Source organism: Protopterus annectens, chromosome 1.part1 (assembly GCF_019279795.1).
Source record: "Protopterus annectens isolate FY-2018-M chromosome 1.part1, PAN1.0, whole genome shotgun sequence".
NCBI lineage: Eukaryota > Metazoa > Chordata > Ceratodontiformes > Protopteridae > Protopterus > Protopterus annectens.
In genome coordinates this window covers 1,523,422,556-1,523,443,876 of record NC_056726.1, presented here as the reverse complement: position 1 = coordinate 1,523,443,876, position 21,321 = coordinate 1,523,422,556, and the positions used below count along the sequence as shown (strand labels likewise).

Genomic DNA, 21,321 nt, shown 5'->3' with positions numbered 1-21,321 from the left:
GAGAACAGAAGCTTTGTAGCATGTAGCAAAGTCAAAACTAAAATAAGGAAACAGAGAACAGAAGCTTTGTAGCATGTAGCAAAGCCAAAACCAAAATAAGGAAACAGAGAACAGAAGCTTTGTAGCATGTAGCAAAGCCAAAACTAAAATAAGGAAACAGAGAACAGAAGCTTTGTAGCATGTAGCAAAGCCAAAACCAAAATAAGGAAACAGAGAACAGAAGCTTTGTAGCATGTAGCAAAGCCAAAACCAAAATAAGGAAACAGAGAACAGAAGCTTTGTAGCATGTTGCAAAGCCAAAACCAAAATAAGGAAACAGAGAACAGAAGCTTTGTAGCATGTAGCAAAGCCAAAACCAAAATAAGGAAACAGAGAACAGAAGCTTTGTAGCATGAAGCAAAGGCAAAACTAAAATAAGGAAACAGAGAACAGAAGCTTTGTAGCATGAAGCAAAGGCAAAACTAAAATAAGGAAACAGAGAACAGAAGCTTTGTAGCATGAAGCAAAGGCAAAACTAAAATAAGGAAACAGAGAACAGAAGCTTTGTAGCATGTAGCAAAGCCAAAACCAAAATAAGGAAACAGAGAACAGAAGCTTTGTAGCATGTAGCAAAGCCAAAACCAAAATAAGGAAACAGAGAACAGAAGCTTTGTAGCATGTAACAAAGCCAAAACTAAAATAAGGAAACAGAACAGAAGCTTTGTAGCATGTAGCAAAGCCAAAACTAAAATAAGGAAACAGAGAACAGAAGCTTTGTAGCATGTAACAAAGCCAAAACTAAAATAAGGAAACAGAGAAGAGAAGCTTTGTAGCATGTAACAAAGCCAAAACCAAAATAAGGAAACAGAGACCAGAAGCTTTGTAGCATGTAGCAAAGCCAAAACTAAAATAAGGAAACAGAGAACAGAAGCTTTGTAGCATGTAGCAAAGCCAAAACCAAAATAAGGAAACAGAGAAGAGAAGCTTTGTAGCATGTAACAAAGCCAAAACCAAAATAAGGAAACAGAGAACAGAAGCTTTGTAGCATGTAGCAAAGCCAAAACTAAAATAAGGAAACAGAGAACAGAAGCTTTGTAGCATGTAGCAAAGCCAAAACCAAAATAAGGAAACAGAGAACAGAAGCTTTGTAGCATGTAGCAAAGCCAAAACTAAAATAAGGAAACAGAGAACAGAAGCTTTGTAGCATGTAGCAAAGCCAAAACCAAAATAAGGAAACAGAGAACAGAAGCTTTGTAGCATGTAGCAAAGCCAAAACCAAAATAAGGAAACAGAGAACAGAAGCTTTGTAGCATGTTGCAAAGCCAAAACCAAAATAAGGAAACAGAGAACAGAAGCTTTGTAGCATGTAGCAAAGCCAAAACCAAAATAAGGAAACAGAGAACAGAAGCTTTGTAGCATGAAGCAAAGGCAAAACTAAAATAAGGAAACAGAGAACAGAAGCTTTGTAGCATGAAGCAAAGGCAAAACTAAAATAAGGAAACAGAGAACAGAAGCTTTGTAGCATGAAGCAAAGGCAAAACTAAAATAAGGAAACAGAGAACAGAAGCTTTGTAGCATGTAGCAAAGCCAAAACCAAAATAAGGAAACAGAGAACAGAAGCTTTGTAGCATGTAGCAAAGCCAAAACCAAAATAAGGAAACAGAGAACAGAAGCTTTGTAGCATGTAACAAAGCCAAAACTAAAATAAGGAAACAGAACAGAAGCTTTGTAGCATGTAGCAAAGCCAAAGCTGATATGTAGAACATTATTAAATCTGCCGAGAGCTGTTGCTTGGCTTTGTAGCCATTTTAGCCAAATTATGGAACTCCATTCCACCCACAATTACCTTCATACTATCATGCTCCCACTTCAAAACTTTACTGAAAGCGCACCTAAAAACATGCTGGCTATGCCCTTGCAACTCCCACTTTAATATCACCCTCCCCATCCAACCACTACCTTTCTTTCCACCCCACTAACTACCTTGATTATAGCAAGCTCAGATGCTCATAAGCCAGTACTTATTACACAACAGGAACTTCTTATTGTAACATTTGTTAATGTCTGTTATGTACTTCATAGATAAAGATTCTAGTTGTCTACTGATGTACTATGTTCTTCATCTGTAAATATGTTGTAAGTAATTGCTATGTTAAATTGTTAATCACTATGTAATCCAATGTAACTACCGTGTGTTTATTTTAACTGTGGAGCTTTTCTCCCCGGGCCTCCGCTGAAAATGGACCTACGTTCAGTCAGACACTCCCGGTCAACAAATGTAAATAAATAAATAAAATAAATAAATTGTAGCATGTAGCAAAGCCAACGCTGATATGTAATACGTTATTAAGTCTGCCAGGAGCTGTTGCATGGCTTTGTAGCATGTAGCAAAGCCAAAGCTGATATGTAATACGTTACTAAGTCTGCCAGGAGCTGTTCCATGGCTTTGTAGCATGTAGCAAAGCCAAAGCTGATATGTAGTACGTTATTAAGTCTGCCAGGAGCTGTTCCATGGCTTTGTAGCATGTAGCAAAGCCAAAGCTGATATGTAGTACGTTATTAAGTCTGCCAGGAGCTGTTCCATGGCTTTGTAGCATGTAGCAAAGCCAAAGCTGATATGTAATACGTTATTAAGTCTGCCAGGAGCTGTTCCATGGCTTTGTAGCATGTAGCAAAGCCAAAGCTGATATGTAGTACGTTATTAAGTCTGCCAGGAGCTGTTGCATGGCTTTGTAGCATGTAGCAAAGCCAACACTGATATGTAATACGTTATTAAGTCTGCCAGGAGCTGTTGCATGGCTTTGTAGCATGTAACAAAGCTAAAGCTGATATGTAGTACGTTAAGTCTGCCAGGAGCTGTTGGATAGCTAGCTTACATGTGTAAGATGTAAGAACAGTAAAAACATTAGTCTACTTTTGGAAGATGCAAAGATCAAAGTCATAATTCTGGGCATTCAGTTTCTTAGCGGAACTAATAGTTACACTGTTATTCAGATTCCTGTTTTATTGAACACATCTTCAAAATTATTTAAATAATATGTTTAAATTATCAATCTGAAATACAAAAAAAAAGTCTTTATGGAGATCATTGTACAAACTCTGGTTTATTTATGCTGTATGTTTTTATAGTCAAACTCATCACTTATGAGGTTTTAATTCCCAGCTTTTGTGATGTGAGATCATGTGCGTCCGTGTGTGTATGTGTGTGTATGTGTGTGTGTGTGTGTGTGTGTGTGTGTGTGTGTGTGTGTGTGAGAGAGTGTGTGTGTGTGTGTGTGTGTGTGTGTGTGTGTGTGTGTGTGTGTGTGTGTGTGTTAGTTAAATTATATAAATTGAGGCAAAAACTGGTGATTTTCACCAGATGAAAGAGTGTAAGTGACCCAAAATGTATACAAGGTGCATAAATAACATCTACAGCAGTACCACAAACAGGTCGCTGTAAACATAGTGATATTTCTTTAAAAATACTTATTCTGCTGTACTTATTTCTTTGCAAACAGAAAGCTGAGCCTCCATCCGTCTTAGTGAGAACATGTTTTCTTAATGAGAATTTGGGTGTAATATAACAAGTGGGGAATTTGGGTGTAATATAACAAGAGGGCTGAAGTGTGAAGGCTGCCAGCCTAACTAGATAGAATTTTGTAGATAATTCTATGTCATTTGCAAATATTAATATAATCCACAGGCTTGGTTTACAAATGTAAAGAGAACTATATGTTATGATTAAACCATATGCTGTACTGCGCTTCAAAATTGTGATCACAGTGCACCCTGCTGGAAGAAAGCTGATAAGACAAGCATTTTATGACTGTTTGATCTCAAGCTGGGAGACAGGATGTCTGAACTAAGGAATTCTTCTATTGTCTTAGGATAAGAGTTAATTACTAGATTTTACGTGTAAAATGTCTTTTATTGCTGTGGTTTCCTGAAGATGCAGATTACAAAATGAAATGTAAATTCTGAGTTTCTGTTAGCCTGGGAAACTAAATCAGAACTGTTAAGAATGATGTACTGTGAAATGACTCAACAGTGCTGTGTTATCAATTTAAGACTTTCTCAAAGAGAAAGATAGAGCATTTTGGATTTTGTCTGAATAACATCCACTCACCAGCACTTGCTTGCTCTGTATGTAAGTAAAATATTTATTTAGAACAGTGATTCATTTTAGAGATAAACAGAAATAGCCAGATTAGTCTAGCTGTTTTCTATATTTATGTCAGACTATTCTACAGTATTATTTTAAAGCATTTTCCTGTGATTTCAGAACTCTGTAATGTCATTGTGTTGAAGTAATAAGTATTATCTTGTGTTATTATTTATTATTACATATTTTAAACCTTTCAACTGTGGCTGTTTTGTGTAGATATAATTTAATCTCTAGAGTACTTGCAGTCTGTCCTTTGATAGTCACATCATCACAGTAGTCAGGAAGTCCTTCTACGTGGCACACCTCATCATAAAAGGGTTCTCATCCAGGAAAAAAGAGGTCATTGTTCCCCTCTACTCGACACTCATTAGACCCATTATAGAGTACAACGCCCCTTTTGGAATGTACCTCATAAGACATCTGCAGCAGCTGGAAAGGCCACAGAAGTACCTCACAAAGAGGATTACTGGCCTCAAACAAATACCCTACACTGACCACCTCAGAAAACTCCAGCATTACTCTGTAGCATATCGCCTACTCCAAGGAGATCTCTGCCTAACATATAAAGCTATGTCAAACCCAGAGCTGTTGGACATGCTACACCTAAATAAATTCCAATCCCTTCGAGCTACATGCTCTAGGGACCTAAACCTTGTCACCACAATAAACAGGACACGTTGGAGGGATAGATTCCTGTCCCAGAGACTTTCTATACTCTGGAACAAGCTACCCATATATGTCAAGCAAAGTTCTTCATTAGCACTCTTCAAGAAAAATCTTGATGAGTGGATGGGAAATAGGAAATACACCCCGGGGATCACTTCTGTGTCTCTGCTGGACAGTGGCACAGGAAAATAACTTTCTTGGGTGGCGTAAGCTATGGGACCTTGCTGGCTAGGCTTACATAGGCCCTTGGGCCAATAGCCTATTACCTACCTATGAACCTATAAGTATTTGGTGATGTTGTATAGGCCACTCCAATAGCCTTAGCCCTGGGTTGCACTTACTGTTTGGATAAAAATAATATTACACAGTGAAACTGGTCACTCTTTGATAAGGGCCTGTATAGTAGCTGATAAGAGTAGTTGGTGGCAGTGGATTCCTACCTTATAGCCTGGGCAGAAAGGGGCAAAGCTGGAGAACCTGTGCCAGCCTTTCCCAGGAGTGTCTGTGTGGTTGTATATAACTCATATCTTAAAGTGTGTCAGCTACTTGGGCAGGGACATGAAGCACTGGTTGGAGAGAGAGGGTGCTGGAGGTTTTAGCTTGACCACTAGACTGAGATCTGTACCCTATAGCTGTGCCAGTGGAGATTCTTATTGGGGATCCGGAGAGAAAGGGAGAAACCAGCCCCAGACTGACTGTGATCTCTGTGTGCTCTTAAGGGAAATTGTACTTTACTGTGTATGTACTTGTCATCCTTCCCAATGTGCACATCCCTCACTGGTGCTAGTGGTGAGGATTGAGGCTCCCTGATTACTGTGCCAGTGCATGGGTGTCACAGAAAGACTATCAAACAAAGATCATTTGCATTTTGTGAAAGTGGATCGGTAAGCAGAATAGTGGCTCTAGGGAGAGACAAAGAATCAACCACAATTAATAGAGGCCTAAACGAAGAATCTGGAAACTTCTCCAGATGAAGAAATTCCTAGAGACCAACAAACCAAGAATAATATAACCATGAGTATAACACTGAGTTAAAGGTACTTGCTTTGTTTTTAGTTAAACCAAACATTTTGTTCTGTCTGGAAGAACCTGCCTTTCACTTTCATTATCATACAATAAACTGCATTTCTTTATAGAACTGCCATCTCAATTGATTTATTCCTCCCAGACCCACAAACACACACACATACACACACACACACACACACACACACACACACACACACACACACACACACACACACACACACACACACACACACACACAAAACCACTTGTATATCTCACATAAACACACGTGTAGTCACATATACACCTTCCATACATGTGCACTCACACACACACACACACACACACACACACACACACACACACACACACACACACACACACACACACACACTCACACATGCACTCCCAATGCACACATGCAATGACATATATGTATAGTACTGAACAAATCTTTTTACCCAAGGATGCAATCTAAACAGGGTGAAGTGGAGTGCAGCAGACATGCTATGCTGTGCTACAGTCTGTCCTGCTCAGGTGTGCCTACTCATAGCTGTATTGGACCACTGCTGATTTGTTTGGCTCCTCTGTAATATTACTGTGCATGAACTGCTGTACCTGAGTCAACAAACTGAGCTGCGCAATGTAGGACCTTACTTTACAGAAGCCATGCGCGTAGACTGAGACATATGCACATCACACTGGAGAAACAAAGTGCAGAATCCTCCTTTATGTAAGTCACACAAACTGACTGCAACATGTGCTGTCACTCTGGAGAACTAAAGTGCAGAATCTCACTTTACATAAGCCATGTCCACAGACTATGACATGTGCATGTCACTCTGGAGAAGTGAAGTGTAGAATCCTACTTTACATAAGCCATGTCCTCAGATTATGGCATGTGCATGCCCCTCTGGGGAAGTGAAGTATTGAATCCTACTTTACATAAGCCACGTCCTTAGACTGTGGCATGTGCATGTCCCTCTGAAAAAGTGAAGTGTAAAAGCCTACTTCATATAAACATTGTCGACAGACCATGGTATGTGCGTGTCACTGTTGGGAAGTGAAGTGTGAAATCCTACTTTACATAGGCCACAACCGACTGTGGCATGTTCATGTCACCCTGGGGAAGTGAAGTGCAGAATTCTACTTTACATAAGCCACGGCCACAGATTGTGGCATGTACATGTCACTCTGGGGGAAGTGAAGTGCAGAAGCCTACTTTACATAAACATTGTCCACAGACCATGTCATGCTCATGTCACCCTGGGGAAGTGAAGTGCAGAATTCTACTTTACATTAAGTCATGTCCACAGACCATGGCATGTGCGTGTCACTCTAGAGAAGTGAGCAGTGAGCCACCCTGCTGAGCCACAAGCTCTTTGATGCTAAAGAGATCAGCAGTTTTCTGAATTAGGGTCCCTTTAAATTAATTGGAAAAGACACAACTACTGGATCTTGGAGAACTCAGTGGATACAGCTCCATATCCCAAATAAAGACAATGAACATTTTACACTGAACTTTCAAACTTCCTGGGGCTCTGCCTTGGCACATGGAGGTAAGGTTTGTGATATGTTTGGAGGGGATATCCGCCTGCTATGAGGTTTGTCATCACTGCGTGATAGGTGTGTGTGATAACATTGCTCATTAGTTCAGCAAATGCTTGGTCATATCTTTTAGGCTACATACATAGATATAAAAGGCTTTATGATTATCCATGGCTGTGATTGCTAATTATTTGTCAAAGTTACCCTTAGAGGATTGGAGATGTCTTATCTGCCTGGTGAGGCTGAGGAGGGTGCATTTCCATTGTTGGATCCTTGCCTTAGTTTTGTTAGACAGCAACTTTTTTGTATTTGTTGTAAAGCTTGTTGATGCTGGATGTCCACCAGGGTAGCTTTTTCTTACTTGGAGCTCTGGCTTTGATTCCCTTTGGAACAGCTTATTCTGTATACTTATACATGTAATTGTACAGGGCGTTTGTGTAAGCTTTGCTGTAGTTACCACTTCCAGCTGGAGACAGGCTTGGAATGCATTTATACCTTCCTCTAGGAGGGTATACTTTGCTTTGGTAAAGTTTGTTAGCCTGACTTCACCCTTTGTGATTTCTAGTGTTAGTCCTAGTTTGAAGGCAACTGATTTGTGGTCAGATTTAACTAATGAGGGTCTGACAGTTGCGGTGGTGCATCTGTTTGTTGTGTTAGTCAGGACCAGATCTAGTATGTTTGTTCCTCTTGTTGGGGTTTGAACAATTTGTTCCAGGGCATTTAAATTAACAAAGTCAAGGAACTTTTGCACTAGTGAGTTAGCGACTGAGTAGGTTTCCCAGTTGATGATGGGATAATTGAAATCCCCCATGACCAGAGTGTTTGGTAATATTTGTATTGACTCCAGTTTGGTCAAGTAGGCTTCGTGCGCATCATGATCCATGGAGGGGGACCTATAACAAGCTATGACTATAATGGGGGTCTTACCCACAGTAATCTGAACTTGAAGTACCTCCATGGAGTTGTCCAGTCTAACTAGTTGGGGGTGAAGTTATCTTTAATATAGATAGAAACACTACCTCCTTTGGTTCTCACGTGTTTGTTTTACAGTCTGAAGGTGAGGAAGACCTTGTAGCCTTGCAAGGTCAAGGTACTCTCTGAGCCCTTGAACCAGGTTTCTGTGACTGCACAGACATCTACATCCTCCAGTGATAGAAGTGCTTCCAGGGTGTACAGTTTCTGGTTTAAGTTCCTAGCATTTAGCAGCATAACCCTTATTTTGTTATGGTTGGCAATTTTCACGCAGGCTATTTTGTTTTTGGGACCTTGCCTAAAAAGCCAGTATGGGGAAGGAAAGAGCCTAGCACAAGTAAATTTTCCAGCCTGCTAAATTAATACTTTGTCAAATAGAGTAACCAGCATTTAATTATTCTTTTATTTTCTATTTATTTACTTTTTTGCCAAACTGTCAATTAAATAGGCTGGCAATTACATAATTGCTTCCCAATTACTTAAACATGTGAATTAAGAGTAATTACTTTGGAAACTTTAATATATTAGACTTCCATCAGTGCCACAAAATGGATGTGGTGGCTTATTCCATATTCAGAAGCATCGTTAAAGTTTTTAGAAGATAATTTTACACAAAAAGAGTATCTGCATGCATAATGATGTTTTCAAACCTTTTTCCAGTGAAAAGAAAAGTTTGATTCCCACCATTAAACATACTCTTTAACAAAGCAGTGCACCCACAAATATTAGTGGAAGGTTTCCACTTTAGCTATAATTCTAACCTCATCCGTCTTCATCTTCAGTTTGTCTTCTTCACTTGTTACCACACAACAAAGTGTGTCCACCTTTTTTTTCTATCTCTTCTCTCTTACACAGTACACATAACTAACCTACAAAGTCTGTCCTTATAAATTAACTCCTTTGCTCCTGTCACTGTTTCATAATTGTGTGGTCTACATGTGCAAATTTCCTAACATACTGTAACATTTCACAAACTAAACACAAGGTATCAAGTAGGACAGATGAGAACTCTGTCCTGGGGCCAAAACAACTTTTATACTCCTTGACTAAGCTTATTTCATGGGATATACTTGTACCGTAAGGAATTTTCCCAGTACTCAGTACTCTTTTATGCTGTGTGGATTACAGGTTATCATGATGCCTAAATCCTTTCCTCAGCAAACACTTCTACATTGGCCCCAAAATGTGTGCGCATGTTTTTTTTTTATTCATTTTATTCCAAAAACAGTTTTATACTTCCTAACATTAAATCCCAGCTGCTACCTATCTGCACACATGCAAGATGTTTCAAAACTTTGTGAAGGATAACCTCCCAATCTGTGACTACATCTCCAGATTTCATATCATCAGGACATGAGCGTATTGTATTCTCCACCCACAAAAGTGTTTGATACAAGATAATAAATGGAACATCCCTAAATAAGACCTCTGTGGCACACACTGCTACATATATGGTCCATCCCTAAATGAGACCTCTGTGGCACACACTGTTACATATATGGTCCATCCCTAAATGAGACCTTTGTGGCACACACTGTTAGATATATGGTCCATCCCTAAATGAGACCTCTGTGACACACACTGTTACATATATGATCCATCCCTAAATAAGACCTCTGTGACACACACTGTTACATATATGGTTCATCCCTAAATGAGACCTCTGTGACACACAATGCTACATATATGGTCCATCCCTAAATGAGACCTTTGTGACACACACTCTTACATATATGGTCCATTCCTAAATGAGACCTCTGTGACACACACTGTTACATATATGGTCCATCTCTAAATGAGACCTCTGTGACAAACACTGTTATATATATGGTCCATTCCTAAATGAGACCTTTGTGATACACACTGTTACTTATAGCCCTCTTCTCTGATACTTCTGTAAACAACAGCATCAGTTTCTTAAGCAGTAACCACTGTTCAGCAAGTCTAACTATTTTGGGTTCAGTCTCACCTTCAACCCCTTAACTTTTTAATTAAGTTTTCTGTGAAGAAAAGAGTTAACAGTTTTAATAACATCTAAATAAATCACATACCACATCTGGTTTACACCTCCTACATCAGCCTTCTATCCAAAAATAAAAAAAGAAAGTGGTTCATAAAGGACTTTAAATAAGTAATAATCCACAGAGAGGGGTGCACAAACTTTCATGTCAGCCATTATTGCTAAAGCACATCCTGGAAGCATTTCTGATCTTCTTCTGTGTACAGTTTGCTACAATTAATGAAGTATGTAATGCCACATACATTTAGAACTGTAACGTGTTATAAATGACACATGCATTTACAACTGTAACGTGTTATAAATGACACATGCATTTAGAACTGTAATGGATTATAATAGTACTCTGAGGCAGGGGTGATACCACACTTGGCTGCACCTTTAATCACATTATAGCATCAATGGTTATGCTGACCAATGTCATAAGTTCTAGGAATACTGTGCTGCTTAAATTATTGTTTCTTTTCTAACTGAGTGGTCTGTTTCCAGTGGATTTAGCTATTGCATTATTCATGTGGGTGTGAACTGGATTAGGATATCTGAACCTGTGAGAATTAAGTTTGTATAACTCCCACTGACTCAGAGGTGTCAATCCTCAAACTAGCTATACAAATATAGTAACAGACTTGCTTTGTTTACTGAATTGTAAAGCTTCTTCTCCTGTACTGGCACACAAGCCTCAGTGAATATGTACATATTGAGAAGGTGATATTTCTTAATACAGTATAATCAGCTTTCATTATATACATTATCTGTCAGGGACCATTGATGATAAGTGTTCAGAGCTCCAGGGAACAAAATCTGCCTTCCTCTCACAGTTAGGAAATGCTTCAGGACTGGGTGTTCTAGTTCTGCACATGTTGGCTGTTGTCACTCAAATGGCCTCCAACTAACATTACACACACAAACAAAAAGGGACACATTCCCTTGCATGCACACACACACACACACACACACACACACACACACACACACACACACACACACACACACACACACACACACACACACACTCCACCAGTATCTAAAGATCACGGCTTCAAGTAGCATCACAGAAAAGCCAAACACTCACAAGTACTTCACACTATATCCACTGACACGGCGTCAAAGTCTTTGCTGCCTGCTGATATGTCTTGCTATTTATAACAAAACTGTTGCACTGTAGCTTGTAAATGTAACAAATTGCAATTTAGCAACACAACTACTATAATTTTGCTTCCTTCTTACAACACACTTCTGTATTAGCTCTGTTCTTGTGACAGTTCATAGGTTCATAGGTTCATACTAGACTATCTGCCCTAGGGCATTTATAAGCCTAGCCAGAATGTGTTTGGCTTTCGCCACCCACTTTAAATTCATTTTGCTATGCCCTTTTTCGAGGTTAGTATACTGTGCCTCTGTCTAACAGTGACACAGAAGTGATACCCGGGGTAAACCTACGATCTCCCATCCACTCATCAAGATTCCTCTTGAAGAGAGTCAATGAGGGACTCTGCCTAACCTGGACTGGTATTTTATTCCAGAGTGAAGGGAGCCTCTGGGTTATGAATCTGTCCCTCCAGCATGTCCTATTTATTTCAGTGCTGAGGTTCAAGTCTCTCGAGCACGTAGCTCGATGGGATTTGGATTTTCTGAGGTGCAGCATGTCCATTAATTTCGGGTTGGACATGGCTTTATATGTCAGGCACAGATCGCAGTTGCTGTGAATTTTCTGAATGATGTATGTCCTTGTTACTGTTATTCTTTTAAGAGGATGTGATGCGTATGGCTTCTTTATCAATTTCTCCTTTGTTATTTCGCACTTTATTTGGGATTTAGCCAAGATAAAAAAGGCATGTTTTGAAAGTGATACTGTAATTCATTTATCAAACAAACTTCTGAATTAAACACAGTAAGTACTGAAAATGGAGGGATTGATAAATATTTAAAAATTTAAAAACATGTTTTATATGTTGGCCATATCTTACTTGGGCAAAAAGGAAGTTTCTTTGTTCACCAGTGAGAGTGGGGAGCTCTGAACAGCCTACCTGCCCTTGGAGGAGGGGTTTCTGCACAGAAACTGTAGTTTTATTGACCATTTAGGGATAGTTTCTATCTCTTTAATCTTTCTGATATAAAAAACACATTTGCACATTTTTTGTGTTTGCACAACCTCAGCAGATCCTGCCCAGGTGTCCTGCAAAGACCTACAGCACCAGAGAGACAAAAGGTGAGACTTTGGAGTGTTTAAGTACCTTTTTTTAATTTTTCTTGTTGCTTATTGCTATTTCCACCTAAACGCTTGTTTTCTGGCATTTATTGCTTCTCAGAATGCTCATTTTACACTGAAATTGCATTTATTTGTGCCTGCACTTTAAAATTCATTTTTTGTTGTAAATTGTATTTTTAACTGTTACTGGCTTCCCACTCAAGTGCAACAGCCATTACTGCACTATAAAAGTGTTTTTGCATTTGTTTCTACTGTTTTCTTGAAAAAAACAAAAACATCTTGCTATTTTCCCACCTTGCTAAGCTAGAAAAGTCCAGTTTTAGATACCTTCTGATACCTAGACTGTGATTAAGCTTCTGTGTTTGGCCATACCCTACTTGGGCAAAAAGGAAGTTTCTTTGTTCACCAGTGAGAGTGGGGAGCTATGAACAGCCTACCTGCCCTTGGAGGAGTGGTTTCTGCCCAGAAACTGTACTTGTATTGGCCATTTTGGGCTAATTTCTATCTTTTTAATCTTTCTGATATAAAAAGCGCATTTGCGTGCCGGTTAGCTAGGGTTAAATTATTCCCGACTCCACGGTCTACTCTTCAGTTTTTCCCTTGGAACTAGAAAGCCTTCAACTTTAGCACTCAAACCATTCATTTTACAGCCCAGCACTTGCTTAAAACTCATAACAAGCACTAAGTACCCCTAGCACTAGCCCCCTTATACTGTCCAGAAGGATAAGCCTCTCTATTCGTCCCCACCAGTAAATCAGAAAAACAGCTCACTCTACCTATTCAGGCATGTCCAAAGGGCAGTTTCCGGTGTACTCTCCAGTCCAGCTGGTGAATCTGGGCATTTTGAGGCAATGTTACAACTGCCTCATGTACACAGACAACCCTCTCGTCCTACCACCAAACATTAATATATGCGAGAGATGCAATTATACAGCCAGACTGGAGGCAAAGTTCTCTCAGACCCAGACTGTAACTGACTGTCAAGAGGAGAAGGGTAATACTTGCAACACACCACCAGTCTTACATAGACCTAACAAACCAACACAGGCAAATAACACACATAAATACATGAAAACATACTAGGAGGCTCTAAATAAAAATCCGCAAAAGCAACAGAGACCTCCAAAGCAGACATCCAAGCAACCTCCACAACCCATCACCAACCATGAAACACATACTTCACATAATCAGTGTGCCATGCAATCACAACCCTTAAGGCAAAATAACATACCAAACACACTAGTGATAGGCGACTCTATAGTCAGGCACACTGATGTCCCACTAACAAGGCTGGACAAGGAGATGGTTAGAGTTAGCTGCCTGTCGGGCGCCAGGATCCACCACATAATACAAGCACTCAGGTCACTCCAGAACAAGTACAAATACGACTCTGTCATTGTACATGTTGGTGTGAATGACCTGAGACGTGCCTCCCTGGACTACATGAAAAGTGACATGGAAGAGCTCTCTGATCATGTAGCCCAGGCAGGTATGACCCTGACCCAGAGTAGCATCCTGCCCTCACCAAGAATGATGCCGCAGTATAAAGAAAAAATGATCAACTTCAACAATTGGCTAAGTTTCTGTTGTCATTCAAAGGGGATCCAGTATCTGTCTGCCTGGGATGACATGCTCGACAAGTCACGTTGCTTCGCAAGAGATGGCTTGCACCTGTCACCCTTAGGCGTTCGAATACTGGCAAAAGCTCTTGCCGCCTCCATAGTGCCTTTTTTAGGCAAGGCTCAAAAGACAAACCCACCACCATAATTAGCACAAGTAACCAAAAACTGAGGGTAATGCTACTCAATGCCAGAAGTCTAAATCTCATAATGCATGCACTCGAGGCACTCCTCATTATGGAGAACATCGATATCTGTGCAGTAACAGAAACCTGGTTTAAGGCTCCAGAGAGCACCCCAGCACTACCAGGCTATAACTCAACTCATACCATACCTTTTGGCCACAGAACCCAGACCGAAACACAAAAGACGGGGGTGTATCCATATTCATCAAGGACACTCACACCTCCAGGTTAGTGGAGCAACACGATGCATCAGAGATCGTCCAAGTGCAACTAACAACGGGCAAAACTGCAATCCAAATTGTAGCTTGCTACAGATCACCCACCATGACCCAGGACCCCCATTCCACATTTCTGGAGACTCTGGGAAATATGAAGGTCCTACCAAACACCCTAATACTGGGTGATTTCAACTACCCAGACATTAACCGGGATAACTACTTAAGTACTAACTCCCCTTGCCCAACGCTTCCTCGAATTTATAAACTCAAACACCCTGGATCAATTGGTCAACACCCCCACCAGAGGGAACAACATATTGGACCTGGTCATCACCAACATGGGTGACCAGTGTTCCACACCTGACATTAACCCCTCGCTGGTTAGATCAGACCGTAGACTAATCACTCTGGATATTCACATTCCGTCCCCAACCTCACTCAAGGAAACCACCGTGAAAAACGTTTCAAAAGCAAACTTCACATTGCTTAAGACTGAGATGGAAAGGTTCACAACCCCCACACCAATGGACAATGCTGTCCAAGCTGCTGAAACCTATACAAAGGCACTCTATGATCATCTGCAGGAATGCATGGATCGTGCTATCCCAAGTAAAACCAAGACTCACTCCTCCAAGAAAAGGAAACCAGTCTGGTGGAACCCTGCCATAAACAGGCTCTACAATAGAATGAGGAAACTAGTACAGATAAGAGCAAAATCCCTAGAAGGAAAGACATCCCTGATTGGCCTATCTAGACCTCGCAAAGACTTTCAACACCATTCCCCATTCTGGTATTATAGACAAACTCACCAACCTGATCATTAACCCCTATGTCACAAGATGGGTTGCAAATTAGCTCATGGACAAAACCCACATGGTGAGAGTTGCAGGAGCTAGGTCCGACTCTAAACCAGTTACAAGTGGTGTCCCCCAAGGCTCAGTCCTAGGACCCCCTCCTGTTCAGTATATACTTCTCAGAGGTACAGGCAAGCACAAGAGGACTTTGGCTGTCCAAGTTCGCAGACGACTGCAAACTAGGAGCCATAATTGATGCTCCAGCTGATACAGACACCCTCCAGAAAGGTCTCACTGAGATTGATACCTGGTGTCAAAATCATGGCCTCAAGCTGAATGCCAAAATGTGCATAGTCATCCCCTTTGGAAAAAACAAAGTACTCGTGAACTACCATATAGGTGGCAGTCCCCTAAATACAGAAAAAGTAATAAGGGATCTGGGGACCCAAGTAGATAACAATCTCTTCTTTGATAATCATATTGCCAAGGTGGTTAGAAAATCCTTCTATTTGGCCCACCTAATCACAAAAGGGTTCGCATCCAGAACAAAGGAGGTTATTGTGCCTCTCTACTCATCACTTATTAGACCCATCATAGAATGCAATGCCCATTTGGGATGTACCTTACAAGACACCTGCAACAGTTGGAAAGACTACAAAAGTACCTCACCAAGAGGATTACTGGCCTCAAACAGATGACCTATGCAGCCCGACTAAAGAAACTCCAGCTGTACTCGGTTGCATACCGCTTACTCAGAGGTGATCTCTGCTTTTCATACAAGGCCATGTCCAACCCAGAATTGATGGATATGCTCCACCTAAAAAAACAAATCCCTGAGAGCCACACGCTCTAGGGATATAAACCTTACCACAATGATAAATAGGACGTGCTGGAGGGATAGATTCCTGACCCAGAGACTCCCCATGCTTTGGAACAAGATACCAATATACATCAGGCAGAGCCCCTCATTAGCACTCTTCAAGAGAAACCTTAATGGGTGGATGGGAAACAGAAAATTTACACCGGGGATCACTGCAGTGGCTTCGCTGGACAGAGGAGCAGGGAAATAATGTCTCTGCTCATCAGAGGCACAGGGAACTAAGGGGGTGGCCCTTGGGCAGATAGCCTAGTACTTACCTATGAACCTACCTATGAACCTTTAACATATAATAATACAGAAAAACATTAAAAGATTTAGTGAACATGTTTATTGAGATGATAAAACAATCACCATGACCCACCTTTTCTCCTTTTATTCCTGATTTTCCAGCTGGACCAACCTCTCCGATATCACCCTGTAAGTTAAATAATGGGAACCGTTAGTTACAGAGGGTACAAACAAAGAAAACCATTACAAGTGCGCAGAATACTGACCTCGGATTTGAGGTGGCCTGAGCTCCTTCTATGTCAGTACATTGTCTGCTCTACAACGCCTACCTAAAAAGTGACTAGTAAGCAGAAAATGCTGGCTACTCCTCCTAGACACACATCATATTACTGCTAGTCAAAACAAGTTATCAATTCAGCAACATTATCTTTTGTAGCAAACAGGATTAAGACAATGAAACGCACTGAATGATAGCCTGTAAACATGGGCAGAATTATTTCTACTGTATATGCTGATGTTAACTGACATTTTTTTACAGATGGTAATGTGCTTTTCCTGTCTGACGTTAAAAAGCCATGAATTTACTTAACAGTTCTGTCTATTTAGAAGGTAACAATTTTCATTACTTCAAATCATTGATAAATCAAATAATCAATCAATCAATCAATAATTGATTCACTCAAGTGTTGGGATGCATAACAAACTCACCCTTGTGAGAAACTAATTAGATGAAAACAATTTCCCCAGCAAGGTAACCTGCCATCATTTTAGTGAGACCCTACGACAGAGGGCAATAGGCAAGGCCATTGGTGAGATGCAGTAGAACATTTGCCCCATTCCCCACAGAAGTTTCCTTCAGGGGACTAACTGGGAGGCCCAGCCTTTGCAAGATTAATGGCCGGGACCTGTCTGTCCATTTACTGGCTCCTTTATCCTTCTTCCTAGCGTATTCATTCACAGCAGGTGTGGTTAACATCATTCCACCCACCTGAAGCATTCCTGCCTATCACTTTTGCAAAGACCACCCCATAAGTTATCTAGGAATATATCTAACCTCACCTCATTTAAATCAATCCCATCAGGCTAGTACCACTTACCAGTCTGCATAACTCGTGCCAGTTAGATAAATCAAAACTGAAACTGATACAGAGTAGCAGACATGCATTAAAAGCCAGGCTTTGCAGGTATGGTAAAAACATTTTTAAACAGTTAAACTCACTAGGTATGTGCCTCTAACTGGGGCAATCTGGGAGGAATGTCTGTGTGACCAGCACTGAGTCACACAGTAGTCACATGGAGGTTGCATGAATCAAACCTTGGTCTATAGGATAAATCTCATTTAGACCTTATTGCCACAATCCTCTGTTAAAAGGCCACCAGCCTAGCGGGACTGATACAGGTAACAAATGGATAAGTAAACTGGTTGAAAGACTTTTTTCAACCATGATGTGAGCCCAGTTGGACAATAACGTGATACTGTTAAATATAGGGCAATGAGAGATAGCATAAAATAAAGATACAATGCAGCTTAAAAGTATAAAATACAGTGATAAATACATAGAGACTTTAAGCGACATGTGAAGTAGTTCACAAAGAGTAGAAATTGTGCTTTTCTCCACAGGCCACGTCTGAAAATGGAAGTTGTGTTCAATCGGACTTTCCTGGTAAACAAAAGACAATAAATAAATAAACAATAAAAATACAATATTTGCAGGGGTGTATGATAAGAAAGTTAGACCAGGGAACAACAGTGTAAATGGCAGAATTATAAACCCTTATCAATGAAACACTGGTGTGCAATGGCCTTATGGGGCTGCTCAGCCAGGCTTGTTTTGAAATCTTTTAGTAAGATGCTACCCCTATGTTCAGTGTGGAGATTGTTCCAAAAGGCAGGGTCAAGTCTAGACAAGGCTCTTTCTCCAGCTATGGCTTTAAATCAGGGTCTTTGAATGGCAATATGAGTAGGTTGTGAATTTCTTTCAGAATAATTTGAGTTTTTAATGTGGAGTGCTCCACATTAATGGAGGGCAGTAACCTTCATGTAATATTTTAAATATTGGCGAACCAAGAAAATAGGTAGATGTTTCATTCACTGGTAGCCAATTTAATTTTTGTACATGAAGGCAGTGCTGATTGATGCTAGCTGCCAGCAGGGCAAATAACACATTTTGTTTACTGTGCTTTGAAGTTTTCTACTGTTTTGTGAAGAAAGGAAAGCTAGGAATGGAAGTAGTACTCAAGGTTGGGGAGTAGACGGGAGGTGGGTGATTCGAGAACAGAGTTTTAGTTGAGAGACGAGGGTATGGGTGGTTATGTCAGTGCGGTTGGGAAGTGAAAAGAGCAGAATACGACTGAAATATTTATATTCCGTGATGAGGGGAATGACATTGTTTTGGTGTCACATATAGTAAAGGCCAGTATTTGCAGAGTATTTTTGTTGAGCACAAGAGTATTGTAATGTTTTTTATGGTTAAGAGTTTATTATAGGTGGTACAGTGGCAGAGTTTGGTGATGGACAGGTGTAACTGGGTTTTTAGATCCTTAGAGAGTTTGTTTCTAGTATGAATATGTCATCTGCTTAGTGCACAAAGTTTAAGGAGGAAACGTAATCTGATAAGCCATTAATGAACAAGGAGAAAAGAAAGGGTGCTAGTACTGGCCATTTGGGGCACCAGTGTTTAGGGTACCATGTGAGGAAAGAAGATCCTTCATATAAACTTGGACGGTTCTGTTTTCTAGATAATATTGGAATCAATTAATAGTAGTTTCACCAAAGTTTAACTTGAGAAGTTTGCTTATGAGAAGTTAATGGTCAGCTTTTTCAAAAGCTCTGGACATCCCTGCAGATATACTTTTAGTAACAAGGCCTTCATTAATATTGTGGTAGATAGAGTTAGTGGCTGTATATAAGGCTGTAAAACTACAAAAGGCATTTGTGAAGCCAGTTGTTTATCTGATAGGAGATTATAACTAGTAATATGCTTGAGCAGTTGTTTGTATAATAGTTTTTACAAATATTTTAGTAATGGCACAAAGAATAGAAATAGGTCTCCAGTCCTTAGGGGATTTTAGGTCAGGTACTTTTGGGAGCATGATAATGGCATCATATTTTAATTCAGGGGGTAGAATGCCTGTAGTAAGTGACAAATTACATTTTTATGTAAGGGCTTTACTATGCAGTTTGCTGATTTAGCTAAAAAAGTGGAGTGGAGCATGGAGTGTTTAGGGAAGGACTGTTTAAGGTTGGTAAACATGCTTTTGGATTACTTTATGGTGATTTATTTAATGTGGAAGGAGACTGCCAATTCTGCTAGGGTGTTAAAGCTTGTTTTCATTATTATTATTTTGTGGGACTGTGAATTATTACTAGTAGGGATGAAAGTATTAGTTATTTCATTGATGAAGGATAGCAGGAAGCATTTAAAAATTCTCAGCTTTGTTATTTCCACTGTTGCTATTGCTAGAAATTTGTTGCTGAATGTTATCACATATGTATCCAGTAAGTTGACTGATTTGCTTCCAGAAGTGTTTGGGGCTAGATAAAGCAACTATTTATGTATCCATAGGTTCATAGGTTCACAGGTTCATAGGTTCATATGTGTTTACTAGGCTAACGACCCCAAGGGCCTTTTTATGCCTAGCCATGCATCCCAAATCTCTTACAAGTACTTGTTTATTCCTAAAGTATGTGACCTTTTGCAGCATTTATTGCTATTCTTCTTTGCTTTCTTAGGTTAAGGTACTTTTGGTGGAGATTTATATCATTTGACTATGTTTCCATGTTTTCCAAACTAGAGCTGTGAGAGTATTAAAGAAGTACACAATGATAAACAACTGTACGCACACGCATTAAGGGAGTAGTCTAATTCTGTTGTGGAGTCAGGAATGTGATGAAGAGGTTCCAAGATGATAAGACTGAGTTGTTGTTGAAGTATGGCTGCATGGTGGTCAGGAAAAGGTCTGCCACACACTATTTGGAGGTGAGGTTTAGGTGTTTTGAAAGACCCATGCTGAAAGAACAGGAAGTTGGTCACCAAAGGAGTTGAGAAGTGTGGACATGGCTAAGTGGTGGTGTCCTATGTTTGAACGTGTAAGATCAAGTGTGGTGTGTTTGCCCATTTGAGAACTAAGTGGGTATTTAATTAATTTTTCTTTTATTTAGTTGTGTAAGATCCATTTTGCATCAACATTAGTGTCACCTAAATAAATGTTATTTTTATTGCAGCCATTTGGGAGTATTTCAGAGAGTGTAACTTTTATAGCAGTAGGTGAAGATGGGAGTGAGATGTACACAGCAGGAATGTCAAGGTGAGTGTGCTAAGGAGATGCAAGCTCGGATCCACTTTGGTGAATTGTCATTTATTTGACGAATGGCAGTGAAGGAGCAAAGTTCTATACAGGACGAGTGCTTTTCAGTAGTAGCACAACTCATCCTCCAATTCTTTTAACTGGCCTGTTGCCATATAAAATACTATAGTTTATTTCAAGGTAGCAGAGGGGCAGCAGATACTTTATGCCAAGTTTAAGAGATGGCTAGTATATGGGATTGGTCTCTTTTAATCCATGCTTTTAATGAAGCCTATTTGTTGCTAACAATATGCACATTAGCACTACTTATATTATGAGGTTGTCATCCCTTATTATGTTATTACTGTCCATGCTAGTTGTAGAAGTTATGTTGGAGAAGTTAGGTTGCACGGGAAGGCCTGGGTTGGATCGAATATTCTCTGATCTTAGAAGCTTTAGCAGTAGAAGGCATTTTAAATGTTTAAAGAGATTCTTAATTGTGATTGTGTTTTTGCCTTGTTGTAGGTTGTATGTTTGGATGATAAATTATTTCTTAGTAATACA

At 40.0% G+C, this 21,321-nt stretch overlaps 1 protein-coding gene across 5 annotated transcripts in view; it reads right to left on the bottom strand.

Annotated features, from left to right (window-relative positions):
* The window catches only part of COL16A1 (collagen type XVI alpha 1 chain), a 3,146,845-nt gene that overhangs the window by 1,207,435 nt on the left and 1,918,089 nt on the right, over positions 1 to 21,321 (bottom strand). For all 5 annotated transcript variants that reach the window (XM_044082765.1, XM_044082783.1, XM_044082773.1 and 2 more), the window contains exon 30: positions 16,604 to 16,657. In XM_044082765.1, coding sequence (XP_043938700.1) covers positions 16,604 to 16,657 — 54 coding nt within the window. The remainder of the gene's footprint in view (positions 1 to 16,603; positions 16,658 to 21,321) is intronic.